The sequence below is a fragment of the Crotalus tigris genome, unplaced genomic scaffold, assembly GCF_016545835.1.
Source record: "Crotalus tigris isolate CLP2741 ecotype Arizona unplaced genomic scaffold, ASM1654583v1 scf7180000018371.15429387391:27106975, whole genome shotgun sequence".
Lineage (NCBI taxonomy): Eukaryota > Metazoa > Chordata > Lepidosauria > Squamata > Viperidae > Crotalus > Crotalus tigris.
In genome coordinates, this window is record NW_024096970.1 from 17,403,081 (window position 1) to 17,423,742 (window position 20,662).

The 20,662-nt window shown below is 35.4% G+C and overlaps 1 protein-coding gene across 41 annotated transcripts in view; it reads right to left on the reverse strand.

The window, feature by feature from the left end:
* Positions 1-240: 240 nt before the first annotated feature.
* The window catches only part of NRXN3 (neurexin 3), a 1,348,849-nt gene continuing 1,328,427 nt past the window's right edge, over positions 241-20,662 (reverse strand). For 17 of the 41 annotated variants that reach the window (XM_039351578.1, XM_039351582.1, XM_039351597.1 and 14 more), the window contains one exon: positions 241-1,110. In XM_039351578.1, coding sequence (XP_039207512.1) covers positions 809-1,110 — 302 coding nt within the window. In that variant the 3' untranslated portion in view covers positions 241-808. Of the gene's footprint in view, positions 1,735-9,566; positions 9,809-20,662 lie in introns of those variants that run through there. The other 24 variants (XM_039351558.1, XM_039351565.1, XM_039351560.1 and 21 more) reach the window with 4 other exon arrangements.

A 20,662-nucleotide genomic window follows, 5' to 3' on the forward strand; every position in this document is an offset into this window, starting at 1 on the left:
AGCATGATCACCATCACTGCCCCTTCCTCATCTTTCTTTTTTATATTAACAACTTACTGCAGACAACAGATTCAAGAGACAACACAACCTGATATGCAAACACTGTGGATAGAACTTGAGTTCATATATGGCAACAGTCTTTATTTATTGTATTTTTCCCCAAGATTTCTTCTTGACTTATGTCCTGGCTCATTCTCTCAAAAACCTCTCACAGAAAATGAAAAAAACTCAGACAAAAAATACAATGAAAACCCCAAACCATTTTTTATTATTAATATTACTATTTCTTTCCCCCCTCACATCTTGAAAAATGATACTCAGGCTGGACAAGTCCAGATCAGTTGTTCTGCTTTGTTTCTAACATTTCCACTTTTTTTCTTTTTCTGTTTTTTGTTATTTTTTAAAATAATAAACTGAAAAAAAAAATAGCGTACAGTCAAAGATTGTGAACATCATTAAAGACTCACTTGGAGATACGAAACAAGTAAGCTGTGAAGTCTTCTGCCCTTGCAGAACAGTTCAGCTGAGGAGGAACTCGGAAGGCTTTTAAGTCTGCCAACATGGATATGCTGGGGAGGCCTTCTTCTGAACACTATATGTGCTTTATAATACAGGAGGGCAGAGTTTCGGGACTCCAAGCAGTGATTTGAAAACTTAGCAGTCAATGACTGAAATGTTTATGCTCAACATTGGTCTCAAACCGCAGACGGTTTCTCCCAATCTCATTGGCTGCAACAGTTTTGGTTCAGTTATAGCTCATTCAATATTTATATATTTATATATAAATATTTTTTTTGTTTTATTTTTTTTACACATAATATTCTTTGTCCTTGTTTTTCTGTTTCTTGTGGCCGCTCTTTGAACTCTGCTGCTTCTCCTTCATGAGCGTGCCATTACTCTGGGCTGAGTTGCTGATGTAGTTACGCGTCTCATCCACCTGATAGGACCCTTCGTCCCTGTTCCTGTACTTGTACATGGCATACAGGAGGATCAGGATGCAGAGGGCAGCAGCAGCTACAATGCCGACGACCATTCCCGTTGTGCTGCTCGACTCACGGACCACCTCTGAGGCCCCCGGAACCCGTCTGATTCCTGGCTCTGTGGGGTTTGCTGTGGGCACATTACGGAACATGGGGGAAGTTATTAGCGGGCTCTTCAGTTTTGTGCTGTCTAGCTCAAAGGCAGTGGGCAACGGAAGCAAGACTATATCAGGCTGGGGTTTGAGGTCACGGTTATTCATGTTGCCAGCTGGCAATTTGGGCACCATCCCAGTCGAGGACGAAGCTGTGGAGCGGATCAGCTCAGGGGACAAAGCTGTGATAGTAGTCCTACCAGTTTCGGAGACTTTGTTAGGTCTAAAGTTCTTGGCTTCCCACTTGGGTGCGTGTGCTTTGTAGCCACCTTCGAAGATTGAAGTGGAAAGACTTTTATCTGTTACCAAGGAGAAGGTGGTGTAAAAATCTTCATCATCAGTAGGGGGTAGGTTAGAGTCAAAAGTTTCCCCTGAGCCATACCCAGATATCACCAAGCCATCATCATCACAACCATCGCTGCCTTGGTCCGACAAGCAAGGTAACCCCGCCTCAGAGGTCATGGACAGGGAATCTTTGGTGGTCTCAATAATGGTGAGGAGGGGACGGAAGGTAGTGGGGAGTGTAATGAAAGGTGCACGAGTAGTAATAGGAGGGATATCTAAAGGGTCTTCTACAAGAAGAGGGATAACTAATTCACCTCCTGGACAGAAGAAAAGAAAAAAGAAGAAGGTTAGTTCATCCTGAATGCAATGCAAGATATTCAGCTCATCTGTCTCAAAGGCTGAGTGTATAAACCTGCACATGTATGTGGGCAGCTGCATGAAACCAGCAGTTTTTAAGCTGTTAACTCTATCAACAGGGCTCTAAATCAGTGGTCCCCAACCTTACTGGCACCAGGGACCAGTTTCATGCCAGACAATTTTTCCATGGACTGGAGGGGGAATGCTTTTGCACACAACCTAATCCTGTGCATGTGCACATAAAACTTTGCTCACTCACCTGTCACTTGCACAACCCGATTCCTATCAGGCCACGGACCAGTACCGGTCCATGGACTGGAGGTTGGGGACCCCTGCTCTACATGTTTGTAAACCTACACCTCCCCACACACATATTTGTATGCAGAATCCCTCCTCTTTGAACTTTTCAAATACAGGATATATATATATATAATTTGGTTGTTGAAGATACTCTCAGAGTGACTTGCCAAATTCTAACATCATACATTTCTTCTGTTCACTATAATAGTTAAAGACTTTTCAGTAATTGCATGTTTCATTATAATAGCTAGTTTTTTAGAATTATGATCACTCTTTTGTTTTAATTCATAACATATGAAATATTTTAAAAGTAAAACCTCCCTCCATTCATGCTAACTTCTTAGAGATTTCATGAACATATCTATGCAATTTATTAGCAGCATTACAGAAGAAGATTGTCATTGGCCAACAGATATTTGGGATATCTGTTGATTTTTTTTTTTTTTTTGTCTAGCCAACAGCCTTAGGAGTACCAAAAGATCCCACTCCAAATATTAACTGAGCCTTGTTAACTTCCAAGTTAATTTAAGGTTAACTGTATTAGCAACTCGGGCCATTAAAAGGCTATCTCACTTTTAAAAATTTAGAATCAATTGTATAAACAGAGACATAGAATCAAGATCACATGAAGTATTAGTACAGCTTTATAAAACCCTAGTAAAATCACACCTGAAATACTGCAACCAATTTTGGTCACCACACTACAAAAAGGATGTTGACACTTTGGAAAAAGTTCAGAGAAGAGCAACTAAAATGATCCAAGACCTGGAGACTAAAACATATGAAGAATGGCTGCTGGACTTGGGTTTGGCTACTCTAAAGAAAAGAAGAAACAGGGTGACATGATAGCAGTATTCCAGTATTTGAGGGGATGCCTCAAAGAAGAGGGCATCAAACTATTCTCCAAAGCACCAGCGGGCAGGACATGAGACAATGGTTGGAAAGTGACCAAAGAGAGAAGCAACCTGGAATTAAGGAGAAACTTCCTGACAGTGAGGACAATTAACCAGTGGAATAGCTTGCCTTCAGAAATTGTGGGTGCTCCATCACTGGAGGTTTTTAAGAAGAGACTAGACAGTCACTTGTCTGAAATGGTATAGGTTCTCTTGCTTGAGCAGGGGGCTGGAGTAGAAGATCTCCAAGGTCCCTTCCAGCTCTATTCTATTCTTTATTCTCTATTCTCAAATAACTGCAATGAGCCAAATAAAATGTCCATTCAGATCTTACAAGACCCTGGAAAGCTTCATCCATTTAAAAATGCTCTATTTAGCCAAATGGAAATTCTTCTACCATCACTGCTACTGCTTTCACAGTCAGGGCTGACTAGAATTCATTGGATATGTTGTATATTTGTTGGATATTCTTGTTGAAGAAGAGAATATGGGTACTACCAGGAAACTGTAAGAGTAAAGGGGTAGGACTGATACTTAAGAATGACAGAAAAATAATTAGCAATACCTATATACTTCAAACTAATTTAAATCTCCAGGGTGAACTGCAACCTAAGGAATTAAAGGAACTCAATTGTCTGACCACACTTTTATGAAACAGCCTGAGAAATCCTGGAAAATGGATTTAAGTCAGATGGGCCAAAAAAACAAAGAAAAAAGAGCTTCCAGGGAATGATAAAAAGGGATTGATCTGAAAGAACCTTATATTGTTATTACCAGATGCATTATGTCTTGATTTCTGAAAAACCTTTGGCCAAGCAAGGGGATCTTAATTTGAAATACTTGTAACCAATACAAATTGGAACCTCAACCTAGTATCATTAGTAAAATTCAACTGAAACAAATGTATGTTAAGCTATTCTCAATTAACTTGCTCCACTGATTCAAAGCCACTAAGTTCTTAGTAACCTTAATTGGTTGGGTGTACAGTAATGACATGATTTACATAACATTGTTCTTTGGGAGGGAAGGAGATATACCTAGTATGTCACTCAGTACATAACTGAGCCCTCCTAGTTCAAAATATTTACTGTAAGTCCAACTAGGAATAATCTATAAAGCAAATGCTATTGTTTCCAGAAGAGAAAGCATATTTTCCTGCTGAAAATGCAGTAATCATATGCAAAGAAGCTATTTTGGAACTGTTGGAAAAGCTTAGTTCTTAGCAGTGGAGGTCCTTGTTTAAATCTTCCTGTACTAAGCAATTATTTTATTTAATTGCTGCTATTGTTTCAACATATTATTATCTCTTTTTGATTTTTATTGCTGCACAGATATTTAGTCTATTGTTAAGAACTGACAAACTTTCTCAGTTTGCCAAAAAGTAGTTTTCTTTAATTCGAGATTCACTGCTGATGAATTCATAAATCGTAGTTTTCTCATATTCTATAGCACTTCAAGGAGGCTTGCTATTGTTTTCTGAAATGTTTTTCATTTTTTCGGTGTAGTCTACAGCCCTGGGAGTTTCCCACCCTATGCACTAATCTGTATCTGCTTAGCTTTCAGAGCTAGGAAAAGTCAACTTGGTACCCTCACTTGTTAAGATCCTTATATATATGTATACAGCCTTTTTTTTGGGGGGGGGGAGGTTAACGTGGAATCAAGCAATATTTTGACTCCTGAAAGTTCCCAAGCATTATTCAAGGTCTGTTGAGAATGCAATTTAGCTAGCATTATATAATGGCATTTATCTCTCCATAATTATACCATCGGTGACTTAGATTGAAGTTTTAAGATTGTGAGTTCTTAATTGCCTGTCTAAGGCATCTGAAGTGCTTTTGTTAAGAAACTTTCTGATTTTTATAAAGGATTTAGTGCACAGCTGAAATGTCACCTACCCAAGGCTGGTGGGAAAGACAACTCTTCTTTTTCAGACTGAGTAGAGTCTGGAAATCTTGGCTATTTTGCATTAAAATGCATGGATATTTCTGTTCCTAATCACAGGGTTACTCAAGATTCTGATCTAAAAATCAGAATTTCCATTTTAACAGTTACTTTCATTTCAGTTTACTATATTATTAATAGCTTATTTTTCTTTTATCTTGACATTAATGCTTATAGTCAGTGAACTAGCTTGATAGGCTAAAGAGAGGTCAGTTTCATAATAATTCAATTTGGAGTAGTGGAGGGGTGAGTGTTGGAGTTACACTAATCTATAGAAATAATTTCTAAAGTAATTTTACAAAGTTTTTGGTAACCTCATGGCAGCAAAGGCAGGGGCCATAAAAGAGATTTTCATGATGGGTGGGAAACTGTAATGGGCTACAATAACTTTGGGAGACAGGAAGAACAGTCACATCCCATAAAACATCTGAAATATGAAATCTGACTCCAAGGAGGGATGGGAGTAAAGAAAGAATCTCAAAAAAGACACTCCCTAGTTTCTAGAAGTAACAGAAGGGAGGGGGAAATTGCTTTCAGACTTGCATAAACTGTACTCATGATTTTGGCTTCCTGCCTGGACTACCTCAAAGGACTGAGAGGAACTCAGGACAAGGAAACCAAGAGCAAAGTAGAAAAAACACACTGCCAGGGCATGTTGGTGCTGTGATATAAGTGGCAACAAGCCATTTATCTGCATCAGTCCTAAATTTAGTTTGTTTAAACTTCTAGGCATTGCTGTACCTAGACACAGCTCAACCTAATAAATTGGCCTCCTCCTTTTCTCTAGATAGTTTTTGCTTCCAGCAGAAGGCCACACACATTTATTGAAGTAGTTTGTGCTGACAATAAAGTGTGGTGGGATGAAAGAGAATGCAGCACTTATAATGGCTTCCGTTGCATTCATGATGCCAAATCACCTTCTGTTTGTCCAGATAAAAATAAAACAGATAGAATGAAGAAGCCATTCTGAGAGGATTGAGGTGTGTCTGGTGACAAATGGTATCTTTAGAAACACAAATATCCAAGAGCTCCTGTGAAAATTGCTTCCCTTTTTCTTCTTGAAATCAACACTCCATATTTCTTAAAGTTAGTATTTTAAAATCTGGGGCATTTTCTTGATAGATTTGGGCTTTCCTTTAAATTAGCAATATCGCTGGGGAAATAAAAACTCTATTTTTGCTTTGAAGGCTACCCTCTATTTTGTTTTATGGGTATATTTATAGATATATAATTCATGCCTCTTGAGCTGATCTCCAGTAAGGACCTTTTTGACACTGGAAAAGATGGAGTGTTGAAAATTTAATGAGAGCCTTTCTGAACTGAATAGAGTTTGTGAGCAGATCAGGAATGCATAGAGCACCAAATGACCGGCCATAGATTGAGAGGAGAAAACAATGGAGGGATAGAGAATCCTCTTATTTTTCACTTTCCTGTGAAAGACAGTCTTATGACTCCTCAGGAGGAAGATACAGTGACAACTGTAAGAATAAGGTCTCCTATAAAGCATGATGATAAATATACCCAGGGACACATAACATTCCTTCTGTTTTTCCAGATGAGGTAGAAAAACTTTTAATGTCAGCTGAAGTGAATTGCACAAATTTACTTCTTTTCACTACAATTCAAATAAACTTTTAGGAGAAAAAGATTCTGCTTTGGGAAAAAAATGCTAGAAACATTATTTTCCCTTTTAAAAGAGAAAAAACATGAAAGTTTATACTTGCATTCTTTTCTTTCAACCTCCATACAGGGGGAAAAAAAGAAAATGTATAGGGCATTTTTAAAGTCCTCCAAGAGTTTTTTTTTTTTTTTCTTGTCAGCTCTTTATGTGCTAAGAGGATAAAATATTCAAAGCCACAATGCCACCTTTTGCTTCTGGAAACCTGATGCTGATAAGAACCTGCATTAGCAGTTAAGTATTTTTAATATTCCCTTATCTCTTTCCAAGATTAATTAATTAAAGCTGACAACTTATCCCACAAGGAATGGGCTTTTCTCTTCCATTGTGGAAAGCCTCACCTGAAAGCCTGACAGTGAAAAAAAATCCACTGATGATCTCTCGTGAAGAAAGCTACCACCATTGCAAAAGTGTTGAATCTCGTTTAGAAAGGGGCCACTCTAAATAGCAGCAAAAAGAATGAAACTGGAAGCAAAAGAAGTTTGTAGTTCAGTTGACTTTATATGCCCTTGTCTGGACTTTTAAACAAAAATATATATTTCTGGACCATTACTAAGGGATTTTGTTTAGGATATGCCAATCTGTTCTATTTCCATGGAGGTTTCAATTTTCCTGCTATATGGTCTCATATGCCCTTCCTTTCAAGAACTCTAATATAAAGTAGATGTGCATCTAAATGGAAAATGAAATTGTAAATATCCTCCTTTTGTTCTTAGTGCAAATACATTAAAATGTGCAACTCTGAGAGAAGGTAACTCAGATCTAATCAGATAATGTTTGATTTGTCAGAACAACAAAACTGGATCCCGACTGGAACAATAATTTAGCATGAACAACTGAGATTGTTCAACTCTTTACATTTCTTTACTCAAAAAGGCATTTTTTAAATATTTATTTATTTATTTATTACAAAATTTATTGGCTGCCCATCTTACCATGGGGTAACTCTGGGGGGCCTACAATTATAAAAGATAAAAATTATATACACTAAAACATCAATATTAACATAAGGCCAAATGCTACAGTTCGATTAAAAATGGGGTGAGTGGAAGCATCAGATTCAAGATAGTTTGGGTTCTTTAACATCAAGAGCTACCTTTATGGATCCTAATACAACCCAAGAAATAGAATATGAGGTGAAGGATGATGAGAAAGACATTGCAATGGATGTGGGCCCTACTGAGTCACCTGTTGCTAATTCTTAGATGCTTTCCCATGGCTGCTATTCCTGGAACATTGTCCACAGAACATTCAAGACAGCAAATTTTAAATGCCACTTAGTTGATTCTGCCTGCTTTTTGGTGGTCAGTTTGGAAAAGAAGGATCTTCCTTAGTATCCTACCAACACAACTGTGCAGACTTCTGTAATAGAGAGAGGCTGTACAAGCCTAGAGGCTAAACTGAAAAGGTAGCCTTTGATCTGTTCCTTTTTCTTAGATGTCATCATTTTGTTTCTTTCTTCTTTCATTCCATTCTTTTTTAAAGGGCTTTCTGTTCAGTAGTTGCAGTTTAGCGAGCCAGGTGAATTCCATTTTCCAAGTAATTATCATTTATTCTTGAGCTGGAGTTCCTTATTGTATTTGTCTGCATGCTATTCTTCAGATCATTTAAAAAAAATTTTCATTTCCACAAAAGTAACATACTTTTTTTTCCCCCTTCTCAGAATCTAAGCAGAAAAGTAGAATGTTTATAGAATAGGAAACTGGACCAAAAGTGCATCTGAGAGTATCTTCTTGACCAAAAAAAAAAAAAAAAGGAATGTGATAGCTATACTTTTCAGAAAAGCACATATTTTTGGGAGCCAATGTAAGTAATTTCCTTTCTTCTTTTTTGAATATCTATCCCAACATATAAAAGAAATAAGAGATAATAGAAAAAAATAATACTAGGGTAAGAAATTATAACTGATTGTGTTACCATCCTACAAAAACATAAGCATATAATTATCAACAGTACACATTGAATGCAGATCATAAAAGCCAATGTTAAAACAAACATTTTGCAACAATTAAGTATAACTATGGAACCGGAACCAATTATATACTGAAAAATAATGGAAAAATAAAATACACGCAAAAGTGAAAAAAATCTGAATGAAAAGTGACAAGAACAAGTAAGTCACTATATTTAAAAAAGGGGAGGGGGAAACCAAGAAAATTGAAAATGAAAATTATTGAAGAAAAAGTAAAAAAATGTGATTGGTAAAAAACAAAACTGAAAATACACATGAAATAGTAAAAAAAAAAGCATCATACCACATTGATTTCATATTGTCAACTTACATCAACAAATTGCCCGCATGTTTTTTGGCATGAAAGAAAAATTTATAAAAGAAAGTTGTGTAAGAATGCTCTTGGATAAGCAGAATTGCCACATTCGTGAAACTTTTTTTATTTTGCTATTGTTTTTTTTATTTTTTTAAAAAACGTTTTTGTTCAAAATTATTATTTTCATTATTTTAAAGTATAATAATTATATACAACAAAGGATGATAAGGGAAGCAACAACACATACATCCACACCACGTAACATGAAAAGAAAAAAAATCCTGAACTATAAGAAATTGGAACATTTTTTTCCTATTGTTTTTCTTATTTATTTGGGTTTTTTTCTGTATTCTTGAAAATTGTCAGAATTTTCCCTTTTTTAAAAAAAATAGTTTTGTTATGATTGAGTTTTAATAAACTATATTATGTTTTGTTACTAAATTAGTGTTTACTTTTACCTCAGTAGATTGAGGCATATTTTCCCAGTTACTGCTCCCATGCATCCAACATCAATAGAACTTACTTAAAAGCAGTGCTCAGTGGATCACATCCTCAGTGGGAATTGAGATTGACTCATTTACCCTTTCTTTCTTTCTTTCTTTCTTTCTTTCTTTCTTTCTTTCTTTCTTTCTTTCTTTCTTTCTTTCTTTCTTTCTTTCTTTCTATATATTCATTTTTTTTAAAAGAAAAATCTTTTATTTTTCCCTAAAATTTGGAGTGTGAGTGTTTTAAGGAATGGATGACTGCACATAAAATTTGAAACAATGCTAAAGAGAGGGAGGTGGGGAAGTGAGGGGGGATTGTGGGAAGAAAAGATGCCTCAGGAGAATGAAGTAGGGGTATACAATCTATGAGTGTACTACACAGATGAAGATGATGGGGATGAATGTGTAAGTCAGTTGCCATGTCCATGTAAGTGCGGAACGAAGTGATCTAGCAGCATTAGAGCTTCTGGCTGTAAGGAAGGGATGGGCAATATACAAAAACAAATGAGCATATTCATGCCCATCAACAAAAAGAAAGAACAGAACTCTAACATTGACAATTTCACAAACCCTAAGCTGCAACTTCTTCAACATGCAAAATTTACTAAGAAATATAATTATAATTAATAACTATAACAGTTTCATTAAGGTTCTCAAATTATAAGAACAATTCAAACAGTTCCCTATTTAAAAAGCAGTAAAATATACAAATTAAATCTAATCATCAGATTGAAAAAGAAAATATAATTTATGCATAGGAAGGAGAGCCACTTCAACTGCAGCTCTGCTCACTTCTTTGTCTCAAGAATGTTTTCTCCAATCGTTAATATCAACATTTTCATTCAATTTGAGGGATTGGAGTTCCCAGTATATTCAGACAAGCTAATTCAATATTATAGGGATTTTTGTCATTTTTATTTCTAATCTTATCCCACTTTCATATCTAATTGAAGCTAAAATTATACTTTAAAAAATATTATTTTTTCTTCCTTTAAAGAGTTCTGCAGTTGAGGTAGTCCCTTATTTAAAGAGAAAGGCAGAAGAAAAAAAAATTAGAAATCAATTCAATAATGTTTACGTTGTCAGATTGGAACAAACCAAATCTAAGATAGAAATCCAACATTTGAAAAGAAAAGACATCAAAATAGGTATACTTAAAAAAAGAGCAATTTATTCCCAGCAAGAAGAAAGACGAGAACAACTGCTTGGGTTTTAATATTTTCATTTGATTACTGGTTTTAAAAAAAAATCCACACACTTTCAGAGATGAATATACCAGATGCACACACCAAAAAGGAACAGACAAGGCAGTCTAGGGACACTTTTATCATCTCAAATTCTTTCTCATTTTTTAAAATGTTTTTAAGTCCCTTTTTTTCCATTAAAACATTTGGCAGGAAAGAGGCCACTAAAAACCATCCCTTTGTTTTACATTTGCTTTTTTTTAGTTTTATTTTGAAAAAAAAAAACTTTTTCTCATTATTTTCAAAAAGCAAAATAAATTATTATTGGGGAGAACGTGCAGTCTGGATGTACGCCATAAACAGACATAGGAAAATATGTAAGAAACTAGCTAAAATTGACACATGGATTATTAAATAGCTTAATTTTATCGTAGGATGTTAATAATAATGCATGCTTAAAGTAAGTTGCATTTAGGGAAAGTAGAAGAAACAACAGCAAGCTAGGAGTAGATGAGGAGGAAAGGAAAAGAAAGTTTAGCAAATGAGGCGAATTCAAGGTAGAGAGCATTTGCTTGCATGTCATTCCACAACTGTCCAATAGGGGCAAAGCACATTCCAGAGGGCATTGCACAAGCTATGGGAAAGATAGTAACAGCAAAAAGGTAAGATGGACATTGGAGACAGCAGTAGAAAATTGATTTGCAACTCTTTATAACACAACTCTTGGGCATCAGAGCCGTATGACCCAAACTTACAGTCCTCATTGATTGATTGGTTGAATTTTGTCAAAAAACAAAATTCAATAAACAAGAACACTTTTCTAGAAGGATAGTCTTTTGGAAGTCTTTCTCAAGATATCTAGAAGACATCTGGCTAAGGAAGATTATTCTATAGGAATTATTATCACTACTAGTAATAGTTATAATTCATTTTTTTCATGGCAAGACACATACAGTTTAATACTTTGTAAATTTCCTGAGAAATTTCATAAGAGACAATTGTGATTGCTTTCATTTGAGCACGTATAGACTCAGGCCTTAGTTATGTAAGAAATCTCAAATGCAGCTGCAGCTTGTTAATCTATGTATGGTGGCATATAAAGTATTATCCACTGGGGCAGCTCAAAGTATTAAATCTCCCCAGAGTATAGGAAGTTTGCAAATTAGTCCCAATCAACCAATGCATAATTTGCCAGACAATAAAGAAATACAATTGTCAGTACGTGCAGATTCTGCTCACAAATTCAGGCAGTACAACAGGAGGACTGCAGGGTTGAGTCTTTTCAATATTACAAAGAGGTGCTGTTAATTAGCAACATCTTAATAAGCCCTTGATCTTTGTAAATTTTAAAAGCCAATAGAGGGCGGTAGCCTTATGCATAGGAATATGCAACAAAGAATTTAAAAAGCTCAGTTTATTGGCCAGCTTTCAAAGCAAGGCCCACTGTACTTACATATCCCACTGAAAAAAGCAAAGGCAATTGCCAACGGGATAGACTTAAAATTCCAGGTACAGTAATACCAATGTAAGAAGAGGATGTCCCCTAACATATTCTTGGATATTTTACTGAAAAAAGTGTCCCAGTCTGGTTGAGAATGGGAAGGGTGGAATTGGATGGAAAATAGCACATCTCCAAGGAAGGGTAGAAGGGTCAGGCTATTTTGGCCATCAAGATGGCCATGCATGGTAGATTGACCTCTGCATCTACTGGAGGTGTGTTTTAGATCTTTATTTTCATACAGGGATTAAATTACAATCTGTAACAGTTCAATCAAGACAAGAAAACCTGGCTGGGTTAGCTTCATGGACTATAGAGTCTATATTCAGTTAATGGGACTGAAGCAAGTTGAGTTGCGAGATGTAATTTGGCAAATACTTGTAGAATACAGGAAACTGGAGACTATTATTATTTTACACAATATAACATGACTCTTTGTCATCACACTGAAGATGAAGTCCTTAGATGCTATTCCCTGCTAGAATTCTTAGTCTCTGGCCTAATTTGGTTTAAAGACATTTCGCAAATGGGCAGTTATGCTTTAACCTGATTTCTAATAGATTTCTGTTCACAGCTTCTGCAATGCAGTCAGGTACTATGGATTTAGCTCAAGAATTCATGTTAAAGCATAGAATACTATTGCATTCACTCCAACACTGATCATCCTGCAAAATCAATCCCAAACAAAACTTTAACTTTCCCCTTGCTTTAAATATTTTGGCTTTCAAACTTAAGACAATGCACCATAGTTTTAACATATCTGGCTCAAGTCCTTGCTCTACTACCTCCAGTGAATGGCACAAATTAACAGACCGTTGCTGGGTAAACAAAGTGTATTTTTTAAAAAACTCATTAGGATTTTCTAAAACAAAAGTACATTTGGTATTAGCTTTCCATAATTTCATTTATTTAGAAAAGTATTTCTTTGAACATATGTTGAGAATGTACCATATTTAAAAGTTTTTAAAAATCTGAATAAAGCACAAAGGTTTGGCGTAATGATTATCTCATATCCTCTTTAGGCATTTCACTTTTGCATTTTTTGCACCTAAATTCTATTACTAAAATACTTTTTGTCCATCCCTCTAATTATGTATCTGAAAGTGATGTCTGTAATAGAACTTTCTGGGAGTAAAAATGGGCATTTCCGAACTATTGGAGATCAAAATAAATATTTTTGTAGTATCAAATAATTGATTAGCAACTTTCCCATTGTAAGGAAAAAAATAAATAAAAATACAATACAGAGGTCTGGTCTTAACATATTCCTTGGGAAATGAGGGCCAAAATACATATAGCTATTTTCCAAGATTATGTAACCCAACCCATTTCTCACTGCAAAATGTTTTCCAACTCTGAATCTGTGAGAACTGGATTTCTAAATTATAAGGTTTTGAGATTTGCACAGTATGCCTATCCTGCCATCAACCTTATAATTCTTATAAGTGTGCTATAAGAATACAGCTTGTGTATATAACTTTGTAAAAGTGTCTATATGTATGTGTCTATAACAGAAACAGAGAGAATTCTGTGTGGTCTGATCTGACTTTCGGTCTTTTTATCACTTGGCTTCCTAACTGGTTTGTCCTCAAAAGATTCTCTGAGGATAAGTGCAAACTCCCCTTGACAAATCAATCAATCAATTTTAGAAGTATGTTCTGTCAAAAGTTAAATGTTTCTTTTCTCATTTTCCGTAATCTTTAATCTTTATTATTGGGTATAAATAATCTATACAATGAGGTTTGTGTCACTAATAACCATTACATTTTGAACTTCCTGGTTTTTAATACACAAGTGTATGATAACTACCAAAAAGTAAAACTTCATAGTGAAGCATTTCTAATCAGATAGAATTTTAATTACCAGAAACAGAAAACTCATCACTTCAATCTATTATAGTGTAGGATGTTATATGACCAGATTTTAATAGAAAAGAATATTAGATTCTCATAGACACTATTTTTCTTTATCTCTATTTTTTAAAAGAATTTCAACTTTATTTCATAGTTTAATTTGTTATCCCTGTATCCTAATTCATTAATTTTATAAAGAAATTGAAATAAATGTTGTTAAAAGAAAGAATGCATAATACATTATAATATAGTCATGATTTTTTTTAGATACTATATGTTGGATTACTAACTTCTGTGAACTGTAGTCTGAAACCTTTGGAGAATATCAGTTTTGGATTTAGAACTCTTTGACATATTAAAAACGCAATTGAGGAGGGAGGCTTGAATTCTGTAAAATCATCCATGACATGGAGAAAGCATGCAGAATATAAAGAAAGCAGACACTACGATCAGGAATCATCTAGTGAAACTGACTGGAATATTTAGATCACCTTAAAAAATTACTTCTTCACATAATGCATAATTAACATATGGCAATAGCTATTAATGTATATGCTTTTAATAGAAATTCACAGATATATTCATAGAAGACAGCTCTATCAATGGCTATTTAGACTTAATGAGTGTGGAAGGCATTCTCCAAATATCAGTTTTAAGGGAGCTACGCTAAGATGGAGTGCCACTTGCTTGATCATTGTGGAAAACAAAGGGCTGGACAAAGATGGACTTTGACTTGATCAAGTAGGACTATTATTGTGTTCTTAATAAAGGATCTATAGTACAGGATGTAACAAAAGTATTCCAGACTGGTGGTTATCAACTCTAATTGTAAAATCTGATTTGAACCAGTCAGAATCTTTGGAAAACTCTTTGGATGATGGAGCTTACATCTGTGTCTGATTTTTGACTTGGACCTAAAAGAAAGATTTGTGCCTCTTGTTAATGAGCATGGGGAACCTATAAATTTTAGGTTTTAGTTTACTTTGAAGAGGATATAGTGAATGTTTCAGATGTGGGAGATTGTTTTGTAGGATAAATCCCTGTGATTCCCCCCCCTTTCTCATTCTCAGCAACATCCTTAGATTGCAAAAAGCAAATACATTTTTACAATCTCTAATCCAAACAGGAAACAACACAATTTGACAATTACAGAATCAGTAAGTGCCCAGTTTTCATTCCTGACCTTTCAAAAAGCACATTTCACAGTTTCTTTGAAGACTGTTTTAATACTATGTATATGCATGTGTGTGTATGTAAGTGTGTGTGTGTGTGTGTGTGTGTACATATTCCTGCCCATCTTCACTCTTTTAGTTCTACTATCTTCCAAAATCTTTTGAAAGATAGTCCATTTTCCTCCTTTGCAGACAGATAAGCATCAAAATTCATAAAGTCTTTTAGCTTCATGACCTAGTTCACAGCTTTTCCTGAAAGCCTGTAAACACACCTAACTGCACAAAATTGAGAAAAATATCTTTCTTTGGTTAGCTTGGTTTTTCTTTATTGTTTTACCTCCAGTGTATTTCAGGTGGAAATACCTGACAGTGCTGTACAAATAAACATATACCCCCTTCGCCGATACATGTGCACACACAAACTTTATGTAACGTTTCAGAAATTTCTACAACTTTCTTCTAAAGCAGATTCAGATAATGAAAATATTAATGAAAAGTAAAAATGGTTCCTACAATTTAGGTTCCTTTGAAACCATATGCAAACAGAGGCAGATAAAAAGATGAGGCTGCTGTTATATGTTCTACATGAGTGAAACTTTTGGAGACACTTAAGAGATACTCTACTGAGCGGGGTCAATTCCATGTGAGTAACCTTTGTGTTATATTTAAGAACTAAACAACTCATCTAAAGAGATACTTAGTCATCCAGGCCATGATTGTCCCAAAGGTGCTTTTTCAAAAGGCAACTGGACTTTCTTTGTTCTTCCTTGAAGAGGTTTCACTTCTCATCCAAGAATCTTCTTCAATTCTCACTGAATGGTGGAGAATGGAAGGATTTATATTCCTTGCGATCATCTGGTCGTTAGCATTCTGAAGGTCAGTTGTTAGGTCTCTGAGAGTTGTTGAGGCCACTTGGGAGTTTATCTGTATCCACAGAGTCACCTGAATCAGAATGCAAATGGGTATGAAACCTTCTTGGAACTGCTGAAAGGACTGTGTTGTAGACAGAAGATGGTGTCAGAGGGTTCTTCAATTTTAACAAATATGACCTCTTTGATCCCTCTTTCAAACCAGTGGTCTGAAGGGGAGGGATAAGTCACCATATATCTCCTGTCTAAAACACAGCCCTTTCAGCAGTTCCAAGAAGGTTCCACACCCATTTGAAAGTCCAATTGTCTTTTGGAAAGTACCTTTGGATTAACTAAACAATTCATATAGATATTTATTAAACTGATCCGTGTTCACTTCAGTTCCTTAACGACCGATCAATATTCTTTTACAAGACAAAATACCATCAATATAACCCTTTTAGGCAAGGATGAAAAACATATGGCCCTCCAAAAGTTGCTTATTTTTCTGTCAGCCTTACCTAGAGTTAGACTCTAATGTGTCTACAGACATTGTCAATCATCCATGTCATGGTTGTCCCAAAGGTGCTTTTCAAAGGGCAACTGGACTTTCTTCTTTTTTCCCCTTGAAAATATTTCACTTTTCATCCAAAAAGCTTCTTTAGAACTTTTGAAAAACACCTTTGAGAATAATAATAGCAATAATAATAATAACAACAACAACGATGATGTTGGAAGGGACCTTGGAGGTCATCTAATCTAACCCCCTACATTTCAGACAAATGGCTGTCCAGTCTCTTCTTAAAAACTTCCAGTGTTGGAGCTTTCACAGCTTCTGGAGGCAGGTTTTTCCACAGATTAATTGTTCTAACTGTCAGGAGATTTCTCCTTAGTTCTAGATTGCTTCTCTCTTTGGTTAGTTTCCATCCATTGCTTCTTCTCCTGCCTTCAGGTGCTTTGGAGAATAGCTTGACTCCCTCTTCTTTGTGGCACCCCCTGAGATATTGGAACACTGCTATCATGACCCCCTCATCCTTCTCTTCATTAAACTAGACATACCCAATTCCAGCAACCGTTCCTTATATGTTTTAGCCTCCAGTCCCCTAATCATATTTGTTGCTCTTCTCTGTACTATTTCTAGAGTTTCAACATCTTTTTTACATCGTGGTGACCAAAACTGGGTGCAGTATTTCAAGTTGGCCTTACCAAGGCATTGTAAAGTGGTATTAATACTTCACGTGATCTTGATTCTATCCCTCTGTTAATGCAGCCTAGCACTATGTTGGCTTTTGTGGCAGCTGCAGCACACTGCTGGCTCATATTTAAGTGATTGTCCACTAGGACTCGGAGATCCCTCTCACAGTTACAACTATTGAGCAAGGTACCACCTATACTATAACTGTGCATTTGGTTTTTCTTGCCCAAATGTAGAACTTTACTTTTTTCACAATGTGGTTAAAGAACTATGGTTTAAGAATAATTGTAGGGATGAAGATTTTCCAGTGTTGCTTTAAGAAATCATTGGGAGTTGCCCAGTTTTCATTTTACAGAATTATTTTAAGGGCCACCATAGAAACTAAGAAGCATACCTGGAAAAATCACAAAAGTGTGCTAATTTTCATGCTGCCTAATATTTCAGGCAAAATGAATGGACTATTTAAAAAAAAAACAAATTTGGCTAAAAACGTAGACCTTTGTAGATATTTAATTTATCCATGGAGAATATTGAATGACCTCATACATTGAAGAGAAATGAAAACTTCAGTCTAGTAAAATTTGATCTTCAAAATCCTAACAAAAGTATTAGCTGTAAATCATTTAAATCAGCCTTTTGAACTGATGTGCCAGGGATGCAACTTCCAGAAGTCTAAGCATGCAGATATGATGTGTGTGTGTGTGTGTGTGTGTGTGTGTGTGTGTGTGTGTGTGTGTGTGTAAAAGCTATTTTTTCAGGATTTCCAAGCCATAACAATGATCACCATAGTGGTGATTTAAGCTGGACAAGACCTAAGATTTTAGACATATAGCAATAGAATTTATCGATGTTCTCGAGGATTCAATAAAAACTGCAGATGTCACTTTTTTCCTGTCACGGTATATATCTTCTAGTGACAGACGAGGTTAAAACAATATAGTTGTAGTTATCATTGCAGAGCTATAATTTCCAGGACTTCATAAAGAGAACTACTTTTCTTATAACCCCCTGATATGAAAACCTTTGGTCTTACCCTAGAATCTTGCTTTATAAAGTTCCTCAGATCTCTCTCTGTCTCTATCTCTTTGTTTCTCTGTCTCTGTCTCTGTCTCTGTCTCTGTCTCTCTCTCTCTCTCTCTGTCTCTCTCTCTCTCTCTCTCTCACACACACACACACACACACACCACAATACTCCTATTTAGCATCTACTGTAAATGAAATAATTGGGTAATGTTATCTATCAATACTGGGTTAAGTATCATCCTTATACTGATACACAATTTTACATCTGTACCACGGGCTGACCAAGTGATGCCATCAGTTCCTGGAGGCTTTGTTGTCTGGATAAGGAATAACTGATTTTGTTTCAAGATTAGAAAAATCAAATCACTGAGGGTTTTAGAACTCCCTGAACTTTTAGATCTCTAGATCTAAAATCTTTAGATCTGTCTTTAGCCCTGGATAACATGCTTCCAGATGGATACAGTTCTATGTTTTTGGAGTTGTGGCTTCTGCTTGAAGAACTTGTGCATTAATTGCTGCTGTTCCTGGATTGGTAGGCCCTGCTCATGGTCATTCATGTCTTGACTATTTTAAACTTGGACTATTGCAATGTACTCTATTTGGAGCTGCCCTTGAAGCCAATTTAGAAAATACAATTAGTCCAGAATGCAGCAGTATGGGTTATGGGCATATACTTAATTAGGACTGCAACCCTTCAGCAGTCCATAAAATGGATTACAAAAAACCCTTCCTGAAAGGCATTGAAGGGAATCATAGAAAATATCTATGTGTCTGTCTGTCTGTCTGTCTGTCTGTCTATCTGCCACCCATCTCCCTCCAAAGTGGCTTCGAGAGGGTTATAAAATTCTACTATTCTTTTAATTTCTAAGTGCTAGAGCTTTGAAAAGGGGTTTATACCAATGGGTTATGTTGCTATGTTAGTAGACATATGGCAATAGCTCTGAGGAAGGCTATTTGCCCCATAAAGCTTCAGTCCTAGACACTCATCTAAAAGTAGGATCCTGATCAAAGAAATTAATTTTTGCAAAGATATATAAAGGATCCTTTTGTATTTTTTTTTATTTGTTCTTGATCTGGTCTTCTTTATATATAGGTCATTAGCTAGGAGGCTAAAAGAGATGCTTTTCCTATTGAGTTAACTATAATCATGCTTGTTAGCATTAGTACTCCCTCTTCTATAAAACTAAAATGTTAAACATAGTTAAAATTGTTAAGCATGTTTAAACTAACCTGAAACCACATCCAAACTTTATCTTTTTTGTGGAAATAATATCATTAGGAAAGCAGACTGCATTTACTAGATTTATTGATGTTTACTCTCCTTTGTTTCTTATGAATGTGTACAGTTTTCTCAAGAATAGTTAAAATGGTTGATGTCCAAAGCAAATTGGGTATTAAGAGCCACCAGAATTCTCTAGGCTTCCTTTGTGCAACTGAGAATTATTTTAACATTGCAAAAAATAGAAGCACCAGTGATTGCTTTCATCTTTAAAGAAGATGGTTAAAAGAAATATGCTGCAGGCATAATATTAAGCAGTTTGTTTTACCAGATGTTTCTAAAAATACTTATATGTTTCTGCTTTCTCTCCCTCTCTCTCTCTCTCTCTCTCTCTGGGAAAAGCTATATTTTGGAGAGTATTTCATGCTGCAGAAAAAAAATAACCCAACAATACTTCTGACAGATATGGAAAATAGCATCTGTTGGGAAGATCAAAAAAGTTCTACAATGGGCAGTTTGTTTTGTACTTACTGTTAAAAATAATGAAGGGAGGGAGGGAGAAAACAAGCAAGGAAGGAAGGTATACAGGACTCTCTAAACACTTTTCCAGTAATCAAGAAACAAAAACAAATTTAAACAAAAAACAAATTCTGTATATTTCTGTTCCTCATTCAAATACCTTCTGTCAAGGTTTCACCATTTTATTGAGTAAATCTGAAATCTCTGATAGAGAAGAAAACATCTATGCTTTACCAGGGGCTGTTATTTCATTAATAAAAAATAATAAAATGAAATATATTATATTATATATTACACACGCACACACACATATATATATATACTACTTGTATAATTACAATATATATGATCCTTTTAGATAATTTTAGTCATCTATATTTCATTCTTAAATATAACACCAAATTTGTCCAACTGAAAAATACATTATTTAGAACCAGGCATTTATTTATTCATGAACATAATTTGGATGTGTTTAGCCTTTAAAAAAACACAAAAATTACATTCTCACTTGTTTTCATATAGAAAAACTAGAGCTTCCTAACTCTTCCTAACAAATAGGAAGAGATGAAAAAAGGAGTACATATAATTTGATTGATTCCTCATCCTTCCTTTTCTTCCCTTTTTCTGTTCAGCTAAATAATAAATGAATCAGAACCAAATATACTATATAATCTTTCAGCAGCAACATAAAGATGCCCAATATATCCAGTGATTAAAGTGACAGAACCTACTGATAAAACATTGGGGAGGGGGGAGGAAATGTAACAGACAACTTAAATATTTCTCCAATTTTCTCATTATCTTCCTTGCCCT